At 29.3% G+C, this 27913-nt stretch overlaps 1 protein-coding gene across 1 annotated transcript in view; it reads right to left on the bottom strand.

Annotated features, from left to right (window-relative positions):
- Positions 1-27913, bottom strand: part of LOC148312533 (putative oxidoreductase PXDNL) — a 239327-nt gene that overhangs the window by 70777 nt on the left and 140637 nt on the right. Inside the window, exon 2 of the mRNA XM_088277195.1 lies at positions 5859-5980. Coding sequence (XP_088133321.1) covers positions 5859-5980 — 122 coding nt within the window. The remainder of the gene's footprint in view (positions 1-5858; positions 5981-27913) is intronic.

The raw sequence follows: 27913 nt of genomic DNA, 5'->3' as shown, positions 1-27913 counted from the left end.
CCATTTTAGGTGAGTCCGAATACTTGTGAATACAATGTTGTGAATAAAATAATGGGTGAAATTATAAGCCGCGAAATAATTAAAATCACGTATTCAGGCATCTTCCAGTATGTATAATAATTGGGCTAGGATCTTGCATTCATTTAAAATGAAAGGGTCTCTGCTAAATAAAAACTTTCTCAAACGAACCATAGTTGCTGCGTTTAAACATTAACCGATGTAATATTATTTATTGATTCGGCATTAACTTTGTGGAATAAAATGTTGATTATTTAAAAAAAATTAAACACTTGTAATAAACCTTTAACCGAGTTTTATTTTTATACACGACTAGTTTCGAAAACTTACAGATGTTTTCAACTACAGGTGAAAATTAAAACTTATAATAAGAATCAGCCGATATAATATTTAAAATATTTGTATGAGTTCTAAAAATTTGAGTAGTGTCAATCACGAGTAGAATGGTGAATAGTCTACAGAGACAGTATCGGCTGTTAGAAGGTCGAGATAATTCAACGAATAAGGGCGCCAAGTCAGGAAGGGCGTGTCTGAAAAAACTCCCCTCGCCGAAAAAAATCAGTCGCAACAATTTATCGCAGGTCAAAGTTTATAGTAGATAAAGCAATATTGCGTTCAATTAAGAACATCATTATTAATAAAAAATATATATGTATGAGAGTACTTATCGAAATTTCAATTCATTTACTAGATATTTGTAAGTTTTAAAAATGCCTGTAAAATTATTGTTTATTTTTTCAATGAAATACAAAGGCGCGATTTCAAAAATAAATGTTTTTATTTTATATATATTTTTTTTTCGGGAGAATTATGCGCAAAAGCAAAAAAAAGTAATTACTGGTTCGATAATGTTAAGCCTAGATTAAAAATTTTGGGTTGAAATCTACAACTCTGCATGATAAGTTTAAAACAGTAACGTTTTTAAACATTCATCTTTCTTTTTCAGTAAAGAGATTAATATTTTATAAGATAAAATATACAGTTTAAAGTACTACAATTTTATACTATTTTATAGCAGCCCGTTTTTAAAATAGGTGTCAACCTAGAAACTAGTACTAACTAAACCTTGTGTTGGTTTAAATCTAGAAACTCTCACCCAAAATCCACGAACCTAACCTGGTTAGGTTAGGTTAGGTTAGGTTATGGGACGACAACGAACATTTATTTCATATAAAAAACCGGGGAATAAACGTAAATATTTCATTGACAAAATAATGCTCTTAACCGCTGGCACTGTGAAGTTCATCGGATATGTAGAAATATGCGTTTTATCTTTATAAAGTAAATAATCGAATATGTATTATATACTCGTATGAAATGATGAAATTTACTTGAGAATAGTAAATAATAATTAATTGGGATTGTGCAGTGTGAATGTTATTGATACAATATTATTGTTCAGATAATGATGGACGTCAACAAGATCTGAGTGTCAATATATGCAAGGCTATAAGCAAGTGCACTGACCTTACTAGATAACAGATTTAATCAATATGCAAAGATTATTATAATTATTACTTCAAATATTAATAGAGGATCAGTTTTTCAAAGTAAGCGTGTAAAGAAAATTAAAAAAAAATCATTAATTGGTTCGTTAGTTACCTTATGCTTGTCGAACTTATATTATTTTATACTAAAAATCCATTAATTTTTAATTAATACCACCGTTTGTGCATTTTATGTCGATTTTAAGAATAAATGATTTTAAGATCAATTAGATAAAATGAATTTTTAAATGTGATATATTCAATTTACTGTACATAATTGGGCAAATAAATTTTGATCGTTTCTACATCGTTTACTGTTAAAGACCTATTTAATATCCTTTTGTATTTAAACAGCGTTATTTAAATAAAATGTAACCCAAAGTTCAATGCAATGCATAAGAAAATAAAAAATATATTAAAATACATATATATATATATATATATATATATATATATATATATATATATATATATATATATATATATATATATATATATATATATTATATATATATACATATATATATACATATATATATATATATATATATATATATATATATATATATATATATATATATATATATATATATATATATATATATATATATATATATATATATATATATATATATATATATATATATATATATATATATATATATATATATATATATATATATATATATATATATATATATATATATATATATATAAATATATATATATTTATAAATATATAAATATTATATATATATATATATATATATATATATATATATATATATATATATATATATATATATATATATATATATATATATATATATATGTATTTCACGTACCAATATTCTTTATTAAACATCTGATGGATTGTCATAATAATAAAAATATGTAAAATATACACATAAATAATTAAATCTAACATTTTCTTTTAACAACTTGATACCAAATCGACTTCTTGAAATATTAATCTTATTCCTTGGTTGCCAATCAACTTAAGGACTGATTGACACCCTGAAAGAATTGCTATAAAACCAATGTTCTACCGCCTTTAAATAACTAAATAGCGGATCTCCATGTTTCGATAAAATCTGTTTACAAATAGTGAATTAAGGATAAAATAAGTGTAAATATGTAAACGCAAGCCGGTTCAAGGAGTGTTATTGCAGTGTCAGCAATAATAGTTGTTTTCGCAAACACTACATTTTAAATAGTAATATTATGCATGACTAGTAGCAATTTTGCGATACATTCGTATGAAAAATCAACTACGCGGAGATATCAATCGAAACATAATATGTTTATAAGTATATTATACGTGTGTACCCAGCCCATAAATTTAAATATACAAATAATATAAAGGTATCATTTAAAAAAACTAAAAACTTGTATAATACCACTTACTATTAATCAGTTTTACTTTTGACCTGTAGATGAAAACACCTTTAGTTTTCGAAACTAGTCGTGTGTAATGGAATAAAACTCATAAAGTGGTATTATACAAGTGATTTATTTTCCATTACATTCCACAAAGCAAATGCCGAATCGATAAGTTCATTATGACATACCAACTATATGCTGAATAAAGAAGTCTGGGTATTTACAGGGCTTATGACCTGTCATAGGTTAGTTAAGAGATCACTTTACACACGTGCAACATTCACCATTCTACCCATGATTGACAACCACACAACCAAAATTTTTGGAACTCCTTGATATATTGACATAATACATATGAGTTCACTACAGCCATGTATGTTGGATTGAGGAATGCTTTCATTTATCAGATACCCTTTTTATTTGAATGCAATATCCGAATCTCGGATTATTTCACATAATGGTAAATGCCTGAAAATATAGTTTCATTATTTTATGTGGCTTATGATTTGACCACTATTTTTATATATTACATTTCGAGTGTGTCCAAATGCTTGTTCTTAAATCTGGATTACTTCCACTTAGGAGTTATTTTTATATTTTATAAATAATTTGAAATACAAAAATAAATCCTAACTAATAGATTGGAGAAAATCCAGATTTGTGAACAAGTATTTGGAGACACTCAACATTTTGTAAATATTTTATGAATTTCTAAAATGAATTTCAAAAATGGATTTTTAAAACATTGTTCCATATTTTATTAGACATATGTTTTTTTATTCATTGAAATACATGGAAAATACGGATAATGCAGACATTTCAACCCAATAAATTATTTCGTGCTTTAAAAATGTTATAATTCCATTTTTTTCTCGTTTATTCAATAAGCACAATACTCCGAAAAGATTCTCAGTATACAGGAAGATATGATTCTTTTCAAATTAAAATTCCAATGAACTGAAAAAATGATTCATGTGCAAATATTTATTCTCTCGGCTGTTTAAACATCCCGATACTTATTTTTTACAATTCCGTATTTTTTGCCTACGTAGTAGACAATTTTCCGTAGACGCAAATTAACCTTTTCAACAAAATAAAGTATCTTTTCAGTCAGAATATCGTTAAAGATTTGTAACTTCTTAATAGTTACGTATATATTTTGTCCGCTTTCGTAGTGTAATGGTCAGTACGCTCGGCTACCGTTCTGGAGGTCCCGGTTTCGATTCCCAGAGGAGGTCTTATAAATATAAGTGATTTTTTCACTTTAATATTTATTTAATATTACCCTGGACTGGTACCTGAAGTGGAGGGCTGATCACCTTTCCTTCGTGTGTTAACGATCAAGATAACACTGCGTTTATATGATGCAGTGCCCTATGCACCATTGGGGTGCGGGTAAGGGTCTATAATAATATATTTGTAATATCATGATAGTCATGTGTATATTTGTTACATTATAACAGTCAAGTGTGTTTTTGTAACAACATAATAGTATAATATGTATTTACAACATTTTGAGTGTGTGTTCTTTTCATCTCACCAATAGATGTCTCTAGTGAAGTATGTATTTACAACATTTTGAGTGTGTGTTCTTTTCATCTCACCAATAGATGTCTCTAGTGAAGTTCTAGTGATTCAAGAACAATGTTTCAAAATTGGTTCATATATATATAAACCTTCCAAGAATTTGAGTAGTGTGGTTGTCAATAATGGTTAGAATCGGTGAATGTTACACGTGTGTAAAGTGATCACTTAAACCAGCTTATGACGGTTGTGAGCCCCGTAAATGCCCAGACTTCCATATTCTTCTTCATCTTTGATTAGATGTCTAAAATAATATTACATATGTATTTGTTACATCATAATAGTATAGTACATATATTTTGTATACTTAACTATTATGATGTTACATAGTAATAATTAAATGTGTATTTGTAACAACAAAACAGTCATGTATATATCTGAAACATAACAAAAGTCATGAATGTATTTGTAACATCATAAAAGTCATGTTTGTTTTTTTTAATTTTTAAAATTTTGAATTTTTATTGATATTAATTCTATACATTTATTTAAATAACAATTATAAACATATTCAAAACATTTTTTGCAGAAACCCATCAAGCCACTTTGTGTGTTTTGTTGGTGAAGCTCTTTTTACATTTTTTTATTGTTTTTATCCATTTTAACCAAATATAAACACCAAAAAAAATTTGAATTTAAACTCTTTTACAATTTTCGTAGAAATAACTCTTTATCATTTACCCCTTCCTTTATTTTGCCCTTGTATTTGTAACATCAGTCATGTGTGTAATTGTAACATCATAATGGTCTAGTATATTTTTGTAACATCGAAATAGTCTATGTACTTAAGAACAGAGAAGTTGAAAGTAATAACCAAGTATTTTATTATTTTTTCTTTTATTTTTACTACAAATGAAAACAGTGGTACGTAAATAATATTCAATATTTTAAACTAGATTACGAGCCACGCACTTCTGTGGCTCAGTCTAGTTAAATAGGAAAGATTTTTAATTTATAATATTTGTATTTAATTTCATAATTATTGTCCACCTCCGTAGTGTAATGGTCAGCACGCTCGGCTACCGTTCTGGAGGTCCCGGGTTTGATTCCCAGGGGGGGTCAAATTAATAAAAGTGATTTTTTCACTCTAATATTCATTCTGGTACCTGAAGCGGAGGGCTGATCACCTTTCCTGCGTGTGTTAATCAAGATAACACTGTGTTTATATAATGCAGTGCCCTATGCACCATTGGGGGGCAAATAAGGGTTTGAATTTTTTTTTACTGTCCAGCATTGAAAATATTGTAAATGTACAAATTGAAACAACAATGTGATAAAAAATATTGGAAATGCTAAGGGACAGCATCTGTCAAGAAGCACGCTGTCCGCTATAAGCAATATTAAGTATTGCGTGTGTTGTAATAATAAATACTATTTTTTTCTTACCTTTGATCCATTGTGGCTGCTGCAGACTACTATGTAGGAATCATTCACGAAGCGGACTACCTCCGCATGCGTGGGTCGTATCGTTAGACCAGATTTATCATGAAGATTCGCAGTCACTACTCCTGAAAGGAAACGGAAATATATATTTTAAAAAAATAATTCCGGTATCGTCATCACGTCATTTAAACAAAAATTAAAAAAAAATTTTGAGAGTGTGCAAACACTGCCCTCAACTTTAACCAGGACTGGAAGGATTGGATGCGAATTGTGAAAACTATTGCCTGATTTTATGTTCACATAGATAAGATATTTAAAAAAAGTAAAAATAAAAAACATCTTCATCTTTTATCGTCCCAAGAATACAACTCTAAAATTTAGACTTAGCTACACATACGGTGTTTGAAAATGATGCAAAATGCAACGAAATACGTGTAACAATATATTTTAAGAAAAAGTGGAATATATTTTTTTAAATAATTTAAGACATCATGTGTAGACAGAAATCAATTTTAGAGTAAAAATAACATCACATATCGCTCACTCCTTTCAACAACGTCATATATAAAAAAAACTAGATTTTTAAGGAGAACGTTTTTAAAGTTCAAGAATATAGTAAAATGTATAAAAAATAAATATCAAGCCACTTATTGAATTTTTTACTGTGTAACAAATCTTTTTAGGTAAAACCTGAAGGTTTTTTCTCCATTCGAAAAATGTTTAGTATATTTAAAAAAAAGTAAACAATACCTTTTCTTCAAAATCAAAAAAACAACACTTTCTGCCCTGTAGCGGGTAAATAAAATGTTAAAATATGCCGCTTTAGCTGGGATATAGTACATTTTCTGGGCATTCCGAAAACATACAGAAATGAAAATTGTCGATTTTTGATTTATGACGTTCTTGAAAGGAGTGAGCGATATGCCCAAAATTGACAATATGACAATGACTAAAGCTTCCCAATTGTTATCTATGTTCACATTGATATAATATAAAAAAAAGTAAAAAAAAAAAAAACTACTTCATATTTCATCGTCCCAAGGATACAACTTAAAAAATTAGACTAAGCTACACATACGGTGTTTGAAAATTATGCAAAATGTAACGAAACGCGTGTCACAATATATTTCAAGAAATAGTGGAAAATATTATTTTTATAATATAATATAAGATATCATGTGTAGACTTCATTCAATCAACTGTAGAGTAAAAATAACATCACATATATTTGAATGGTGTTTTTCATAAAACTGGATCGAAGTTATTAGATGATAAATAATATATTCCAAAATTCCATTGTGACGATGAAATAAGCTCGGTACGGTGATTAGAATCCTTGCATACGTAAGTTAGAAATATGAAAATACTGATTTTCTATGGGAAAGTAAAATCGTTCAAATAGGAATTCCTATCCAAACAATTTTGATTGAAAATAGCGCCGCCACAGCACATTCCTTTCCATAGCGGTTCTTGCGAGAGAAATATGGGTACCGGATACAGAATCCCGAATATACATATGTAATCACAGACACGTATTGAGAGATTCATACAAATCTTTAGAATATGAAAATGATATTGACATCTCAACTTAGATGAAGAAGATAATGAAAGTCTAGGTACATACAGGGTTTGTGACCTATCACAGACTGGTTTAAGTGTTCACTTGATATGAGTGTAATATTCACCATTCTACCCATGAATAATAACCACACTACTCATATTTCGGAATTCATAAATAAACATATCCTATAATTGCCACATTTTTCAAACTTTAGTTCTTGGCAGCATCTGTGGCCGAGTTGTGTAAGAAAGGTGTGTTGAGATGGTTTAGACACGTGAATCGAATGAGTGAAGAAGGATAGTGAAACAAATTTATGAGGTGAATGTGGTTGGTAATAGAAGCAGAAGTAGACTAAGGAAAACTTGGTATGATCAAGTAATTCAAATAATTGAATGTGTCAGTTCAGAAGTCGGATAATCGTATGTATGAGGAGATGCATGAATATGGAAGAGATGAAGATTGTTTGCAAAGACTAATTGGTGTGACGCTTTTTTTTCTGCCTACCTCTACGGGGAAGCGGCTGATGATTTGTTAGTTAGTTTGTTATATATTTTGATAAAATAATAATTAAGGACCTTTTGAACAAGGAACTCGTTATGAAAATCCAATAATCAAAGACAAATTATAATATCAAAGGAATTTCTAAATGTTTCTAAATACTTAAAAGGCGTTTGCAAATGATTGGAGCTTTTATTCAAAAATTTTAAACATGTAATCGAATCGTGATTTCCCCTTGGCTTCGAGCCATCTGACGCCTCAAATAGTAATAAGAGTGGCAAAGCACCGAGAAATTTCTGAAAGATATTGGAAATACTCGCGCTCGGATGGGACTATTCGATATTTTCCCGTTTTAAATAGATCGAAGACAATATGGGCAAGAAAATAAATATATATAATATGTCAGGTTTCTGCGTTATACGACTGAAAGCCGGTCGCGGCAATTCCGCTGAAGTTTTTTCATTTAGAAGGCCGCCCCAACTGGCTAATGGAATATTCCTGGTTTTATGGGATGGAGAAGTTACGGTCAGTTTCTGATGAAAAAGCACATTTCAAGGGGACCATTAAGTGCTCTTCCGGCGAGCACCATTACTAAATGTTTGCTAGAGTATTTTTTATATAACCAACCAAGTAAATCACCAAAACATAATTTTCTGCAGATAGAAAAGAACGTCATATCACTGTATTATAATTTCAATATAAATTAAACACTCTCCTTTTCATTCATCGTTCACAAAATATTGTCTACAATCTTTCATTCAAAATTTTATTTTTGTATAAATGTCAGACCGTAATAATTTTATTTTAATGACCTGATGATGGAATGATTCTTCAAAAACCGCTAGTCACAAATTATGGTTATTAAAGTGGTATTACACAAAGTGAACGATGAATGATAAGGAGAGTGTTATATTACCATATCAAAAGTCAACAATGCCTTAAATATACAAAAAAAAAACAAAATCAATTGTTTCAAAGCCATGCGTGTCACACATTAATAAAATGTTATCTCACGCAAGGCAAGACAGATTGTTATTGATTGAAAATTAAACACTTGTATTCGACTAATTGAGTTTTATTTCATTGGGAACAAGTTATCACGAAAACTGAAATTGATTGAAAATTAATGGTGATTAAAAACATCTGTAGTTTTCGAAACCAGTCGTGTGAAATAAAATTAAACTCAATTTGTGGTCTAACACAAGTGTTTAATTTTTAATTATCACTATGTCATTCCACAAAGTTAATGCCAAATCAATAAATAGTAAACTGTATATTTGTTTATTTAATATATTTTTCCAATCAAATATTGCATTCTACATCGATAAGTTCTACGTGGTAATTATTTTTGCCGAAGCAAATATAGATTATTGAAATTTAATTGTAGGTTTTTTTACTCATTTAAAAAAAACAGAATTTTTATACTTAACTCGCTAATAGTGCATTGGTTTACATATTTACCCGATTATTGATTTATTACACTTTACAAACAAAACGTGGCAACAATTTTTGCACGAGCAAACGGAAATATGCGTGACCTTAAATTTATCACATTTTTTAAAACTTTAAGTAAGATTCTATCGAATGGTAAACGGTACATTTGTGTATACACTTGCCATATTATTAATGAAATTAATATGTACAATGCAGTAAAAGTTATTGTCGTAGAAAAACTCAATTATCGAGTTCTCATATTTTTCACTCATTTTTTACTTTAATAAAACACGACATATGGATCTTTATTTGATAACATGGTAAACGATCCATTTATTAACATATTTGTCAGATTATTAATTGAATTACAAAAATTATATGCGGAACGTAGTAATATTGTTTGCGGAGCTAAAACAAACTATTGAAATTTAAATCAGCCCTTACGAAGATTTTTTTCTTGATGTTTCTCGAAAAGGATCTCAAATTTATGATAAACATGTAAAAGTGAAATCGGTGATGTTATAGTTTGTACCTCAAAGCCCAGGTTTCACAAAGCAAAAGTTTGATTAATTTTAGATGAGTTTTCACATATAATATAGATGTTCCCCACGTGAGCCAAAGACAATCTTTGCTAAAATCATCCGAGTGTCTATATTCCTTGCAATGTTGACACGAGTTAATCTTCTGGTATCACGAAATGGTTCAGCTGGAAGTTTTGATGCCAAAGAATTCGGAGAATTTATACAGAAGAAGAATTTTAAGCGGAAAGCGAAGCACGTAGAGATGTCAGCGATCTCTATCTTTTCAGGAGGTGTCCTTGAGTTTCTTTGTACCGTACTTTGTTTCTATCTCGTCGTAGATCTGGCTTTATTCTGCTCTTGCGGATGAGCTGGGTTCATAGTTAATTCATAGACAGCGTTATGACTAGTACGCGCCAGGGTAGTCGAACTATAAGCCCGGTACGGAAAACTACGGTCTCGCGTAAGAGGGGTCATAAATAAATGATGGCGGAGATTTCTTGACGTAACGAGACGGTTTGACCTTTTTAAGAGCGCGTTTTGAGAGTTTTTTCAAATTCCTCAAGCGAGGTTAGGCCTTTGAAGGCAATGAACAAGTCCCGGTAGTATAATATGGGCAGGAACGCTTCCAGCGAATTGCTCAATTCCACATTCTTTCCCATTAAAGCGGCCATTTTCACGCAATGCAGTGTTACTTTTAGTGGATAAGCGGCTAAACCCAGGTAAGCACGTATGAAAATAAATTATTTATTTATTTAGGGTTCTGTCCATATTAATAATACCTTACATTACAAGATAAGAGTGACAAGTAAAAAATATGACGTATAAACGTATTTCACATACGTTTAAGGGATAAACTTAATGGATTCTTATTTTTTTTATAATTAAAAGAGTAATAATGCTCGGATAAGAGTAAAATAAGACTTCTAGGGCCAATTTACACCACTGGGTGTATAGGGCACCACATCAAATTGGCGCAGTATTCACTCAATAATCAATTACAGTGATCACTAATATGGTGCAACAATTTTTATATCTAGCATGTTCACAAGGGATGGAAAAGTGGATAAGGATATTGAGAGAATAGTGAATGCAGGGAATTAAATAAATGGTGCTTTGAACAGAGTGATTGCAAATAAAAATATGTCCATGGAAGCCAAGCTAGCTGTTATCAACGGCGTGCTGGTACCGACACTAATGTATGGGAGCGAAACATGGAACTGGAAAAGGAAGGATGAAAGCAGAGTGAACGCTGTTGAAATGCGCTCCCTCAGACTGTGTGAAAAATCATTGTACGACAGAATTAAAAACGAAGATAGAACAAAAGAATGCAAGGCTGAATAATTGAAAAGATTGGGAAGAGAGATTAGGATTTTGAAAGATCCCACCTTGTTCCAGGGTCCGGTTTAAAACATACATCAAATGACTAAAAGCCTCAACAGTACTTTGTACAATTTTAACAAGCATTCACAAGTACGGGTATGAATCTTCGAGTGCTCTAAATAATGACGGTAATTATTCATTTCGTTTCTTTATTGTCCATCCATCAATGTCCTGTATCCTCAACTCTTATTAAGGAAATCAAATTATCATAATAAAATATATTCGACTCCCATATCTAAAAATTCATGGTTGCTGATCACCTAGTTTTTATGTACATATATTATATTTAAGGATTAAGTTAATACTGCATCGATTCGATGAAGTACCCTAAGGACCAATGAATACGAATAAGGTAGAGAAGAAGAGAAATATGTGTTAAATTCAACATGATTGTGGATCCTACTATAAACGTAAGGTTAAAATGAAAAAAAAAAATATATATATATATATTCATATTACAATAAATTATGAAAAGTGTGTTTAAATAGTTTGAGTATGTGGAACGAATGAGTAACGAGAGAACATCGAAACAAATTTATGAGGCGAATGAAGTTAAAAATAGGAGTAGAGGAAGGTCGAGGATAACTCAGCATGATCAAGTACTTGAAAGTGATCAGTCAGATCAGGAGAGTCAAAATAATCAGCGGGTATGTATGATGAAATAAATGAATTCTATACAAAAACATATTGGTGAGGCTTTCTACTTTCTCTGTCAACACCTAAGGGGGAGCGCCGTGATTTGAGTATATTCAAAGTTGTTCCTTTGTGCAATGATACATATTGAAAAAAAAGTTTGTTGTAGAATAAATACATGATGTGAATTTCTAAAATATTATATATTTGCCAACTTTGTTGAATTGACAAAAAAGTAAATAACTTCATCTCGCGTTTCCTTCGAATAAATACGGCAAAACATTTCAATGGGAACATAGCTCACGTACGCGTGGTAAGTGTTATCGAAATATAAAAAGAGAGAGAGAAAATGTTAAACCATATTTGAGACGGCTCTCGAAGTCCTCAGATCTCCCCACACATTCGGTTATTGGAGAAGTTTGGTTGTACAAGTTTTAGTAGGTTGACAAAGAGCCCTCGAGTATCGACAATAATGGCAGATGCTCATCTGAGCGAGCTTTTAGAACTTTCCAGAAAAGAGGATGCTTGATTACGCATCAAGGAGTGAAAATTATGAAAGTTTACCTCTTCATTACTATTTGATTAATAAAAGCTTTTTTCCTTTTTCTGTGAGAGTTTCAAGCGTCAAACAGTTAATACCTTATTTAATAATATGCTTTTTCAAAATACGTAACCATTATTATCTTTTTCCTTTTCCAAATAATCCCGTTTCTTAACCCCCCTTCCTTCTCTTTATTACCGTATCAATCTCTCTTTTTCTCTCCCACTCTCTCTCTCTCTCTCTATATGTATAAATATAAATTTTAGTATAACAAAATAAAATAGTCTGCGTAATCGGAGGGCATGTATGACTAGATGTATGGATGTGAAGGAGGCGAGGAGTGTATGTCAGGACAGAAGAGTGTGGCGTTCCATCCTCTCTGCCTACCCCTGCGAGGAAACGGTGAGATGGTAGAAGTAGTAGTAGTAGTAGTATGTATATTTATATATATATATATATATATATATATATATATATATATATATATATATATATATATATATATATATATATATAATATATATATTTATATATATATATATATATATATATATATATATATATATATATATATATATATATATATATATATATATATATATATATATATATATATATATATATATATATATATATATATATATATATATATATATAAATATATATATATATATATATATATATATATATATATATATATATATATATATATATATATATATATATATATATATGTATATATATATATATATATATATATATATATATATATATATATATATATATATATATATATATATATATATATATATATATATATATATATATATATATATATATATATATATATATATATATATATATGTATAGATATATATATGTATAGATATATATACCTGAATATTTTTTGCTCGTTAGTTTTACTTTTCACCTGTAGATGAAAACATTTGTTGGTAAATTTAATTAAAAAAAAAAAAGTTAATTATCTCTATGCGTATTGTTATGGATTGCATATGTTGCTATTACGTTCAACAGATGGTGCTGCCACATTTTTATTATAATATAGATAGATTAAAATACGCAATTACATGAATGAAATATTGTTTTTAAATTTCTAAGCAAACGGTGAATAAACAATTTAACAGGATTTTTAAGATTTTGACCAAACCAATATTTACATTATTTATGTAGAAATGTAAAAAGACGATCATATTTTATTGTTGAGTTAAAATTACAAAGGAATTGATGTTTAACTTTGTCAAGAAGCACGCTGTCCGCCATGAACGATGTTAAGCGTTGCTGTTACGTTTAACAGATAGGGCTGCCATTGTGGTCAAAATAGCGGTTTTCAAAAAAAACCTTTATGTTTTTACCTTTGACAGGTCACATCCATATTTTAGTGAAAAATATTTTTATATTACTTTTTCTATTGACTTCAAGATCTCTTATATTTCAGTGATTATCTATAACAGTTTTAATTCAATATATCGCTCATTCCTTTCAAGAACGTCATAAATAAAAAAACATGATTTTTCAGGATAACGTTTTTAAAGTTTAAAAATATAACACAATGTATTAAAAATAAATATCAAGCAACTTATTGAACTTTTTATTGTGCAACACATATTTTAAGGTAAAACCTGAAGGTTTTTTCTCCATTTGAAAAATATTTAATATCTTTAAAAAAATAATTAAACAACACCTTTTCATCAAAATGCAAAAACAACACTTTCTGCCCTGTAGCGGGTAAATATTAAGTTAAAAATTTGCCGCTTTCGCCGGGATATAATACATTTTCTGGGCATTCCGAAAACATGCACAACTGAAAATTGGCGATTTTTGATTTATGACGTTCTTGAAAGGAGTGAGCGATATGTGTTATCTTTTTCAATAATTGATATTGATTTCTTTTATTAAAATAATATTTCAATATATTCCAGTGCAAAAACGTATAACCTTTTATACAAAATACCTTAAATATTCGAGAAAAGCGGGAGTATCGGTAAATAATAATGCAGTTATTTTTATGACTCAAATTTGCATAATACTTAAATCCAAAAGGAGCTAGAAACTCAACTTTATGCTCCATACGTGAACATCGGAATGAACGTGTTACTGCATTTTTCAATGGAAACCATAAAATAGCGGAGAATTCTCGGGATAAAATTTGAAAGAAATGACGAATCTTTCACAAAGATTGCTCATAACATATTTTTATTTGAAAGTGTGTGAAAATGAAATCTTCGAATAATATACCTAAATGGAGATGTTCAGTTTATTCCGCATATGCACAAAACGTGTATTTACCCTTTTATTATTATCGTCTTCAATAGGGATATTTGAAAATATTAAGAAGAGTTATTTAAGGTGGTACGGACATGTAAAGTGAATAGATAAGAAAGAATATTTGGCAAATGTGAGTAGGGAACAGAACGAAGACGACCGAAAAAGACTTGGTATAATCAGATCAATCAGAATCTCAAATCTAGTGGTGTCAAAAGTCTGTGCAATCGGAGGGCATGTATGACTAGATGTATGGATGTGAAGGAAGCTAGGAATGTATGTCAGGACCGAAGTTTGTGGCGTTTCATCCTCTCTGCCTAGCCCTGCTGAGAAACGACGTGATGGTGGTAGTAGTAGTCTTCACCGCATTGTACTGGTGTAGTAATATTATATTGTATTTATCGTAAATCACGAGATCAAAAATTATTACCATTGTGCTTTAAATATTAACATGTTTATTTACTCTTGACACCCTCAAATAGCGTCACTTATTCCCTTAACCCTAAAATGTATCCAATGGTGCATAGGGCACTGAATCACGTCAAAGCAGTGTTACCTTGGTAGTTTATTACATTAAGGCAAGGTGACCACTCATGCGCATAAGATAACAAATAAATATTGGCATAAGATAATAAATAAATATTAGAGTGAAAAATTACTTATATTTATTTTCATCTCCCTAGAAATCCAACCCGCGTCCTACAGAATGGTATCTAAATGCGCTGACCACTACACTTTGTAGGTGGATACTATTACTCAAAATAATTGCTACTAATTTGCCATGTAGATTTCGATTGATTACCAATATAAAATTGCTTTTCTGAAAAAGTCTGAATGTAGAACAAAAAATGACAACCAAAAGATAGATGACGATAAGTCAGGATTGAGTTTATTGAATAATATTTGCAGTGTTATAAATAAAATTTTCTATTAGACTATTTTCGTAAATTAAATTTATTAATTTTTAAAATTAATATTATTTAATGATTTTTTTTACTATTTTTCTTATTTTATATAAGTAATATTTGTCATAAAATCATAAACATTTTAATACAGTATACTTTATGTCAAGTCCTCAATTGGTGTCGTTGTGGTCCCGTGGTTATTGTCGCGGACTATAGAGTTTTTCGGTTCGAACTCACTCCACTATAATCTGATACCTTTTCCTAAAAATGAGCAGCGAAGCCTCACTAAAATATTATGAAATAATAAAAAAAAACACAAATTCTCCTCTTTTATGAAAAAAAAAATAATTATAAAAATATGATAAAATTTTATTACTAATTTGGGATAAATATGTGAATATATACCTACGAGTTTGATTTAAGTTTCAGAAATTCAAATAGAATCACTATTTAACAATGTTCAATGTAGCATTATTGGAAAGTGTTAAGTTGGCTGTACTCAAAGTTGTTTTGTGAAGATCTAATGGGGCCTGTTGAAATATAACGAACTGTTTAGCCTTAAACTAGCGTCCTAAATTGACCGAAAATAATTGGAACAAAGGGACGCATGTAGTTGAGTCATGTACCAGACACAAGATCAGTGTTTTCCATTCTTATTTGTACCATGCCCCACTTTATTTATTTGATATTTTTATTTTTTTAAAGAGAAATATTTGTGTTATTTATTATTTACACAAATATTTCCATTTCATACTATTTCTGTGAGACTAAGCGGCTCATTATTAGAAATAGGTATCAAATTGTGGTAGAGTGTGTTTGAACCGAGAAACTCTGACTTAAGAGTCCGCAATACTAACCACTGGACCATAACCGGACACAAAAATCAAAACGATTTTTTAATGAAACAAAAATCTCCACGCCCCCTCTATGTATCTTCCATACTATTTTCTTCTCCGAACTCCATATTATTTTTCCATCTGACGTCTTTCTCTATCGGCAATGCCGTGCGCGACATCTAGTGACGGCATTGCGAGATCTGCCTTACCGACAGTAACAAAATTAAATAAAATATATTTTATTTACATATCGCTCACTCTTTTCAAGAATGTCATATATCAAAATTCTTCGATTTTCAGTTGTGCATGTTTTCGGAATGCCAAGAAAATGTTTCATATCCCAGCAAAAGCGCCATATTTTTAACTTAATATTTGCCCGCTACAGGGCAGAAAGTGTTGTTTTTGCATTTTGAAGAAAAGGTATTGTTTAATTATTTTTTTAAATTAACTTAATATTTTTCAAATGGAGACAAACTATTCAGGTTTTACCTAAAAATATCTGTTGCTTAGTTTAAATATTTTTTTTAAATATCCTTAATATTATTCAAATGTAGAAAAACTCATCAGGTTTCGCCTAAAAAGATCTGTTGAACAGTAAAAAGTTCAGTAAGTGGCTTGATATTTATTTATTTTTAATACATTGTATTATTTTTTGAAACTTTAAAAACGATCTCCCGAAAAATCAAGTTTTTTGACTTACGACGTTGTTGAAAGGAGTGAGCGATATGTTTTTTCGAAAATGTGTTTTTCGACAACAACGTAACAAATATTAAAAATTTGCTCATTGCCCCAAAAGACATTCAAATTACCCCGGTGGGGCGTGTGCCACACGTTGAGAAACACTGCACTAGATGAAAAGCTTTGGGTGTTGAAGGAAACTATCGATAGTAACTCCGATTTGCGTCTCATAATGAATAAAGTTGAAATATTCGAACTTTTCGTGTGACGGCAATTTCTTCCAATTAACTTAAACAATTCTTCCGGGAATAGAAAAGTCGTAGTTTTAAATTAAATAATGGTGAGTCTTAATTGGTGGATTTCTGCATATTAATCGCTTTTTTTCTTCGTTCTCCTTTCTCAATTTGAAAACTTTCGTTTTCTTAACTAATTTGCTTTGTAACGGGAATAATCATCAATTTTAGACTTCAAATAAATGTATATGACTAGAATAAATGAGCACAAAGTATTTGTTTAATTAAAAAAAATGTATACATAAGTATATAAATCTATTTTGTTTATTAAAAAAATAAAAAATCTTGGAGCTGGTAGCTGACAGAAGAGCCTGCAGACAGTGTATGGATTTCATATGCTCCACATCAAGAGCGTACATGGACAAATGTAAAATAAATAGAAAATCGAAAAAAAATAAAAATAAATTGATAACGAACTAACCATCACGCCGCTTCATCTCAGAGGTAGGCAGAGAGAATAGAATGCCACACCAATCTGTCTTTGCGAAAAATCTTCGCGTCTTCCACATTCATGCATCCCCTCATACATACGCACCGATTACTCTGACTCCTTACCTGACTACTTTTAAGTTATTTTAATAAGTATTTGATAACGCCAAGTTTTCCTGGGTCTTGCTTCTTTCCTCTGCTTTTATTCATAATTAATAATATTGATACAACTCAAAAGTCAGGTTGTGGTCCAGTGTTTATTTTACATATTTACGAGTCAGAATTTCCGGGTTCGAACCCGCTATATAACAATTTGATCCTATCCTTGATACGGAGTCAAGAAAATCCACAAATATTGAAATGACAATTATTTTTTAAATGTTTAGCAGAAATGTCGTTTGTCTTGTTTAGCAGTAATGTCGTTTGTCTGAATTCTTTTATAATAAATTAACAATAGGGATATAATATATGTTAAATAAACAAGGGTGTGTTCTTATCTGATGGTGTATTCTATTATCACATCTTTGTTATTGAAGCAAAAGGAAGGAACACGAGGAGAATAATCAAATTACTAAAGTTATTTTAACGGCCTGCTTTATGGCCGTGAATCTCCCGAGTGAAATTATTATCTTTTGAATTTATTTATTCTCGAGCTTCGGTATTATTTATGTGACCCGTAATAAAAGAAAAACAACTTTCAATGTAGCCAAAAGTTGAGACGATCCCTAACTGATCGCGAGTTATAAAACTGAGAATTTTCTTTTCTGAAAACGTCTCGAAAATCGTTAAAAATAAATTCAAAGATTTTTATCATCACAACAAAATGATACAATCTTAAGTAGCTTTTTTGTACGCTTTTGAGTGCTGTCTTTTCAACACCACGATATAATTTTAAAATTCAATTTTGTGAATGAGCTTTTTTTCGCTAATTGAGTTTATTATAGGATACTGGATGCGCTTATATTATATTAAATGTTAGTAAAAGAGTTCTCAATAATACGAGTATTGTACTTTGAAAAACACTCCAATATATGTTATAAATACAATTCAATTGTAGAGTTTCCACTTTTCTTGCCACAATGACTTAATAACATTTAATGCCTTCTCTAGAATTTCTAGTGGATGTAAAATGCTAAGATATCAGGTTAATTAAGAAAAAAGATGGATAGTTAGCAGTCCTTCAGGTTTTTTGTAGGGTCGGAAAATTACGGTATTCAGAAAGGGGGATTTCCTTAGCTAATTGATGGTAAAAGGTTTTAATAACTAGAAAATTTGTGGACGACCCAAACCTTGCCTTTTAGTTAGATTAAAAGTAAATGTGCGTATTGCTACATGAATACGAAAAAAGAATTGAAAATATATTGTTTTATATACAGTGAAACCTGTATATGCATGATGAATGAATGATTTTTTTTTACATTAAAGTTCGTTTTATTGCGATTTGGATGGCGCTAAAATCTATTTTATTATATTGAAGAAGTTCATTTTTTTAGCTATAATCTTAAAATCTGAGAAATGTACCTATTGTCTTTAAATGGTCAAAAAATTACATTTAAAAATTATTATGGATGATTTAAAAAAAAAACTACATAGATTTATCTCATCTTTCATCCGATTTATCTACCTCAAATGGAAAACAAAAATATGAAAAGTAGAATAAAATACCATGTTATATGAGAATTATCTTATTGGTTTTATATCAGGAATTGGAGAAAGTTCTAAAAGTTTCGTGTTATTGCGATCTTGTATTAATATATATATTAATGTTATAATAACGTTTGGCATGTATGTAATTTAAAGATAAAACTTACTTTGTTTTATTCGAAAGTATAGTTGAAAGGAAAATGACTCACTTTCTGACTTTGAAAGTATATTTGATTTCTACGAATATTGTATCTGATTTTCGCTTTATATTGAAGATATGCTTTTGGTTAGATAAACGTCACTAAAATATGTAAAGACATAAAAGCACGAGTATAAAGCATTCCACGTTTGTCACATAACAGAAATTATAAATTATTCACGCGCAACTACTACAATACCATAATATTTCAAATGAAGGGTTAAATAATGTTTTAAGAATCCCCAACAGATTGCGTAAAAACAGGGTTGTAAGTAGAGACAATAGTTTTGATGTTTTTAATTTTTTTATTATTTCGAAATCTCGGATTTTTGGTTCTCTCTCAGGCTTAAAGCAATTTACGAGGATAATAATCAAGTCAGTGTTTTTATGAATAATTTGCTGTACCCGTATTTCAGTGGTTATTGAAGGTTTTTGGTTTTTAGTAATAAACATGACTTTATATACATACATTCTTTTGAAGAAGTTTTCCAAATAAATAAATAAACATCTATTTAGTCTTTTTATACATCACTTGTTGCACCCAGACATGCGTTGCTGTATTAAATGGAAAATAAAGAAAATATAAAACACACATATCTTATATGATTAATTTCACAATGCGTGCAAGTGACGTCCGCTGTCAAGAAGCATACTCTCTGCCACGAGCAATATTTGATATTGTGTTTATTGGTGTAATGTTCAACCGATGGCACTGCAATTGCGGTAGTCAACACCATCGACTGTACTGGCTCTATCTCTGCGCTACATTCTCAAGACCTGGCTTCAACATTGATCTTTTCTACTGCATTATCGACATTCTCAAGATAAGAATCGCTACCTGACTTTTGGCTGCTTTTCTCATTACAGAAATCTGAAGAATAAAGCTGAGCTGGTGTTTTTGTCATCCCCTATTTACCGTCGTGTGCTATCGGTACCATTAAAAAACAATACGTAATTCTTCTTTACCCATGACTATTAATTTTAAATGAAATTGTTCGTTTGTATTTTAAGTGCGTTTATTTTCAAGAATAAATATACGATTTCATCAACTGATTCGGCAGTTACTTCGAGGCAATATCTATTAATTTTTAGTTTAAATTTTACTTGCTTTATACTATTTTTTCTTAAAATCTACTGTGATACGTGTTACAATTCATTTTGTATCATTTTGCGGTGTTAGATTATGATGTAAAATGCATCGAAACATGTCAAAAAACGAGTACACATATGAATAAAAAAATAAAATCTGAGATAAGCGACATGAAGTCTCAGAATCCACGGGGCTAGAAACCCTTCGGGATTCCAGGGTTGTATTCCCTTGTCGTAATTAGCGTGTAAAAAAGGCATTTAGCGCCGTGTTAAGGCAATGCCAAACGTTATCGTTTCAACATCATTTTAAAATAAAAGAAACCGTTTTGAATTACAGAACAGAGTCAACAAAGGCGCTGAAATAAACATTATGTAAATATGACCGAGCTGGCATAATTGTGTGACGATGAAAGGGGTGGGGTAGGAAATGAGATATTCAGCGTTAAAACACTGATGGGAGATAATTAGTAAGCGGAAAGTCTATTTATTTATTCCGACATTTTTGTTTGCACTCCACACCCCCTGCGGGCTGTTTGCAGCCGACTAACCATGCGAATGAAATATGTATAAATAGTAAAAAAAAGTAAAACGTTAATACGACGTTTTGACTGACATGGGACTTCACGTTTTATATACTTATCTATGTAAATATTCATTCAAATGACACACTTATGTGTTTTTTTAAAAAGTAAACTCATAAAAACTTGTTTTTCAGGCAGTAAATAAATTTTTATTTATCATAAAAACTTGTTTTTCAAAAAATATATTTAAATTTGATTACTTTTTAAGTTAAATGTAAATATGACCAGTTTTCAGAATTATAAATGACCTTTTGACAGGTGAAAATACATGTTGTTTCTTATATTTACTTTACTATATATACAACCACCAGTTTTTAGAATTATAAATGACCTTTTGACAGGTGAAAATACATGTTGTTTCTTATATTTACTTTACTATATATACAACCACCAGTTTTTAGAATTATAAATGACCTTTTGACAGGTGAAAATACATGTTGTTTCTTATATTTACTTTACTATATATACAACCACCAGTTTTTAGAATTATAAATGACCTTTTGACAGGTGAAAATACATGCTGTTTCTTATATTTACTTTACTATATATACAACCACAATTTGAAAATAAAAAATAAAAATCACAATGTCAGGTGAAACACAAAATTTCCAAGTTTTTCAAGTACACAAGTAATTGATTAAAATCGTGATTTATTTGTGTTATAGTCGTAAAAGTTATTCCACATAGTTAATACCAAATCAATAAATAATATCCATTTGAAAGTATTATAACGTCCCTTTACAAAAACGTTTTTGTTTTTAAAGACAAATTTAATTTAAAAGATTTTCCGATGTCCCATTCGTCAGAGCATGGATATTTATTAGAACCATTTCCAGTATCTATTTTTTTTTCTGACAAAAAAATATAATTTATACTTAGAAAGTTGACCCTTCAAAAAAAGCTCAATAGAATTTGAATACGAGTAAGCAGATCGCTTTGGTACATTGCGGTAGCATAAACGTAAGGGATAATAAAATTACATAGCATTGGAGTTGACGTATTTCTTGCGATTTGTTTTACGAAAATCTCCTATTCGATATGAAAGTAAAAGTAAAAATATATTTTTAAATGAAATTTCCTTAAACAATTTTACAAAAAAAAGTGGATACTATAAGTCTTTACCTTAAATCTTACCCGATTCGTTGATTTATTTGCCATTATTTAATTATATAATTTTTTTAACCATACCAGTTTGGATTATCTCATATGAATGTTTCTTACACTACTACTGCTACTTACTTCGATCATAATTCACTGTTTTAAATTTTACAATTTAAAATTTAAATATAATAATGAAAAACTTGAATGTATTTTATGAGTTAATAAATTTAAACACAACTTGTTTTGACTAAAGATGTTTACATCAACAAGTAAAATATATTATTTTTTGACATCTCATCAAAGATGAAGAAGAATATGGAAGTCATAGGCTGATTTAAGTAATCACTTTACACACGTGTAACATTCACCAATAATTTGAAAGTAACTCCTGTAAATGGAGATAATCCAGATTTTGTGAACAAGAATTTGGACACACTCACAACGTTGTAAGTAAAATATAAGTTGATGAAATCAGTTTGTATTTTCACCTGTCGATGAGAACATTTGTAGTTCTCGAAACTAGTTGTGCTTACATTAGTAAACTAAAAATTGGTCCTTTATAAGTTTTTTTTTTATTTATGTACTTTGATCGTCATGTTTTTTAAATTAACAATGCAATTTAAGATTCACAACGCTTTGATCAAACTTCACGTTGAAAGCTGAAACGTTGATAGGAAGTAATAAATAATTTAGGAAAATTCGAAAAATGTATCAAGTTATAAACTGTGGCCTTGAATATGTACGTTCATATTTACTGAATTTATTGAAATTTGATATAAAAGTACATCAAAGCTTAGTATAAATCGTTCAAAGGAAAAATAAATAAACGAAGAGCTCCAGACTGAAATACCAATCGTTATTCGCTTTGTATAAATTATTGATCACTCAAGTCTAGCCTTTTGTTTGGTCGTACACGCCATTCTATCCAAACCTTTTTCGTCGTTTCAATTGATTGAATAGGGGTGATAAATAGATTGCTAAATTTGTTCCTTGAGGTTGGCCCTATGTCATTCAGAACTAAAGTCCTTAGATACAGAAGCTTCAATATATCATTCCACGAAAAGTGCCAAATTCTAGAATTTTCATTACGGATAAAGTTGGTTTAAGGTCGAATATATCCGGAAAAGAGTCCAGTTGGTTGGATTTCATTACTCATCAACATCATAATTCTGTTCTGGACAAATAGGGGTACTGCCAGTATGGGTTGTCTTTTGGTAACGTCATCGTTTCTCGATTTTCAGCGAAGGAAGTATGTTATTGGAAAATGGATTTCAGCAAATTTATTTTGCAACTACCAATTTGTAGGAGTCGATATTTTACAGCGCGCTTTCATTCGTCTCCTGGCAGACACCCGAGAGAGCAAATTAATGTTTTTGTTACAAGTTCCTCACTTGTGCTCCATCATGCGATATTGGAAAATATTTTACTGCAAATTTGGATCGCCTCAGATAATAATGAAATTCTTCCCGATGAACCAGAATAACAATTAGTGAAGATTGTTAGCAATAAGCAATTATTTAGGATGTGTACTGTACTCAAATGAGCTAAACACTTCACTACGGAGGGGGGCAAAATGGAAAAAGGATTTATTAATAAATAATGTTTAAATTGTCGATCTTAATGTAGTATTAATAAAAATCAAATTTAATAATTATTTAAAGATAAATTTTAAAATGGTGTTTTTAAGTATATTTTCAATTGTCAATTAACAATATTATAAGTATATTAAAAAAAGTACGTACAAATCTAGGTCAATCCCTTTTTAAAAATTGCTTCATTTCTGTTAAAATTTATTTTATAAAATGTTTATTTATTATACACATTGCTAATGGCGACAGGATGTTTCTTGACAGCTGCCAAAATATTATATACCCACAAACACTGTGAAATATTTTTTTTTTATATATTTCATTTTTTTATTATTTTTATTATTTCTCTTTCTTCAACAACTATAGATGGCTCCAGCGAACTCACACATAAAGGTTTTTGAGATTTATGATATTTAAGAATTCCAAAAATTTGAGTTGTGTGTATGTCAATCATCGGTAGAATGGTGAATGTTACACTTATGCAAAATGATCATTTAACCAACCTATGACAGGTAATAAGCCTTGTGAATACCCAGACATCCATATTCTTCTTCATGTTTGTCGAGATGTCAACATGTAATATTTATATTGCCAAAAAACAGAAATTTTCAATTTGAAGTTCGGATTTTTTCTCTTAATTAATAAAACGTTTTAGCAGATATTTCATTTTCAAGAAATATTATGGTGTGAAACGTGAACTATTTCATTGAGTAATCTATTGGCCAAATGGAATGACGATCTGTGCATCGAAGCGCGCCATTCAGGTAGGTAGGTAGGTACCTATGGTGTTTGAACCGGCTCTAAATACTCGGCAAAATGAGTGCAGGCAAGTGATATTGCATGGAATCCGGCTCGGGCCATAATCTCCCGCCAAACATTCAAATCTCCCGCCAAATAACTGACAAGAGCGCGAAACGTTTCAGACAGAAACTCATTTCAAGAGCTTTCCTGATTGTATGGAGCCAGGAATTGGCAGCAAAATGCCGATTTGCTTCTGTAAACTATTTTACACTTCCCAATAGTAATGTTTTAAATGTAAAGAGCGCTTTTCATTTATACGAAAAGTCATAAACGTCCACATTTTGAAGCAATTGAAATTCATATAAATATAAATGATAATAAATCAAAAATTAACAATTTGATAATGTAACAATATAACAATAAATTTAATTAAAACCTCCCCCCTATTGTCTATGTTATATCTCCCACTAACAAAAAATTATAAATAAATAAAAATAAGGAAAAGCTCCAACCCTCTTTCCATCCTTCAATGTCATAAAGACACAACTCTGAAATTTACACTTAGCTTCACTTACGATGTTTGAAAATGATGTACATAAAATGCTTCGAAACACGTTTCAATATAGATTAAATGAAATAGTGGTATTTACCAAGTAAAACTTTCACAATATTTTGAGTGTGTCCAAATACTTGTTACCAAATACACAAAATCTGGATTATCTCCAATTACAGGAGTTATTTTCATATTATTTTTTGAAATCTCATCAAAGATAAAGAAGAATTTGGAAGTCTGGGCATTTACAGAGCTGATTTTTACATTTTCTCATAAAATATATTAGATATAATTATGCTTTTTTGTAAAAAAATACTTTGGCCGTAAATAAATTGGATGGAAGACAATTACTTTTAGTGAAATAATTGCCTGATGATTAGTGACGTAATATATATATATATATATATATATATATATATATATATATATATATATATATATATATATATATATATATATATATATATATAATATATATATATATATATATATATATATATATATATATACATATATAAATATATATATATATATATATATATATATATATATATATATATATATATATATATATATATATATATATATATATATATATATATATATATAAATATATATATATAAATATATATATATATACATATATATATAAATATAAATATAAATATATATATATATATATATATATATATATATATATATATATATATATATATATATACATATATAAATATATATATATATATATATATATATATATATATATATATATATATATATATATATATATATATATATATATATATATATATATATATATATATAAATATATATATATATATATATATAAATATAAATATATATATATATATATATATATATATATATATATATATATATATATATATATATATATATATATATATATATATACATATATATATTTATATATATATATATATATATATATATATATATATATATATATATATATATATATATATATATATATATATATATATATATATATATATATATATATATATATATATATATATATATATATATATATATATTTATATATATATATATGTATATATATATGTATATAGATATATTATTTTTTGACATCTCATGAAAAATCAAAATCAAAAATGAAGAAGAATATGGAAATCAGGGCATTTACGGGGCTGATGACCGTCATAGGCTGCTTCAAGTGATCACTTTTACACAAGAGTAACATTCACCAATTCTACCCATTATTGACAACCACACTACTCAAATTCTTGGATGTTCTATATATATGAACCAATTTAGAAACCATGTTCTTGAATCACTAGAACTTCATAAGAGACATCTATTGGTGAGATGTAAAGAAGCTTTTTACTAAGCAGAAACTCTTATATTAGTAAATGAGGTCCGAATCCTGGATTATAATCACACACATGAGAAACGCCACAAAATACCATTTTCAAGCTTATTATCAAAGCTTTTAATTTGACCAGATGTTTTATGAAACTAACTCCTATAATTGAAGATAATCCAGATTTTGTGAACAAATATTTCGACACACTCAAAATGTTGTATTATTTTTATTTATTTATTTTATAATTTAATCGGGTTTTTGATGAACAAAGTTTTTTTAATCTTATTTACTGATTGAGAGTTCATCTTAACGATTCGTTTTTCGTGATGGACGTTTAAATTTAAGATTATGTTGCTACGAAAATTCTCTAAATTCTAGCCTGACACCGGGAAGACTGATGGGAGAGAGATCTTGGCAAATGGACGCAGTATCACTGGGGACGCCCGTCACTCCACATATGTGCCCCAAAGCTTAAACGCCGCCCGAATATCAAGCAGATGAACTAGATACTACGGACTACGCTTGGGGTTGAACGGAAAAATTAGGGGCAGAAATGAATGATTCAGTAGGTAAATGTGCTCCGATCCCTGCGGTCGGATTTCGTGCCTCCGCTGTAGCTTTCCGCTACACAAACAAATAAGAACATACACCAAATAAACATCAGAAAACAATAAACACTTTATGGTAAACAAAAGCCCTCAATTCTCTCGAAAAAATACCGAAAATCATTCTGAAACATTTCGATACTCTATTTTATAAAACGGTGGTATCGACGAGCGCAGCGTAGATTATAAATAAGAACCACCAAGAAAGCATCCACGCTTATTTTCAACTCTCTTTTACTTTTTGTTTTGTCTTAAGTAAACTTTATTTGTTTTATTGACACCTTAAATTTCTCAGTTGGGATTCGGGAAGCTCTGGGATACTGTAGATATGTGCTTACTTATGGACAAAAGACATTTTTAACCCTTTTGTTTATTGTACGCCGTTGTACACGGCCCAACAATAGGCTTAGGCTCTAAATCTTAGATTTACTTACCGAAATCCCTTCTGAAATATTTTAGTCTATTGTAAACATTTTCTCCTTCATCAAACATTCATAAATTAAACTCTCTTCCAAAAATTATTAATCCTTATATATATAATACCAAGAAGGCTTTTCAACATCAGATTTCACTTATAACGAAAATAAACTAAATATTT

The sequence above is a fragment of the Brachycentrus maculatus genome, unplaced genomic scaffold (genome assembly GCF_059751285.1).
Source record: "Brachycentrus maculatus isolate JH-2025_06_01 unplaced genomic scaffold, ASM5975128v1 h1tg000039l, whole genome shotgun sequence".
NCBI classification, from domain to species: Eukaryota; Metazoa; Arthropoda; class Insecta; order Trichoptera; family Brachycentridae; genus Brachycentrus; species Brachycentrus maculatus.
This window is presented reverse-complemented; position numbering and strand designations above follow the sequence as displayed.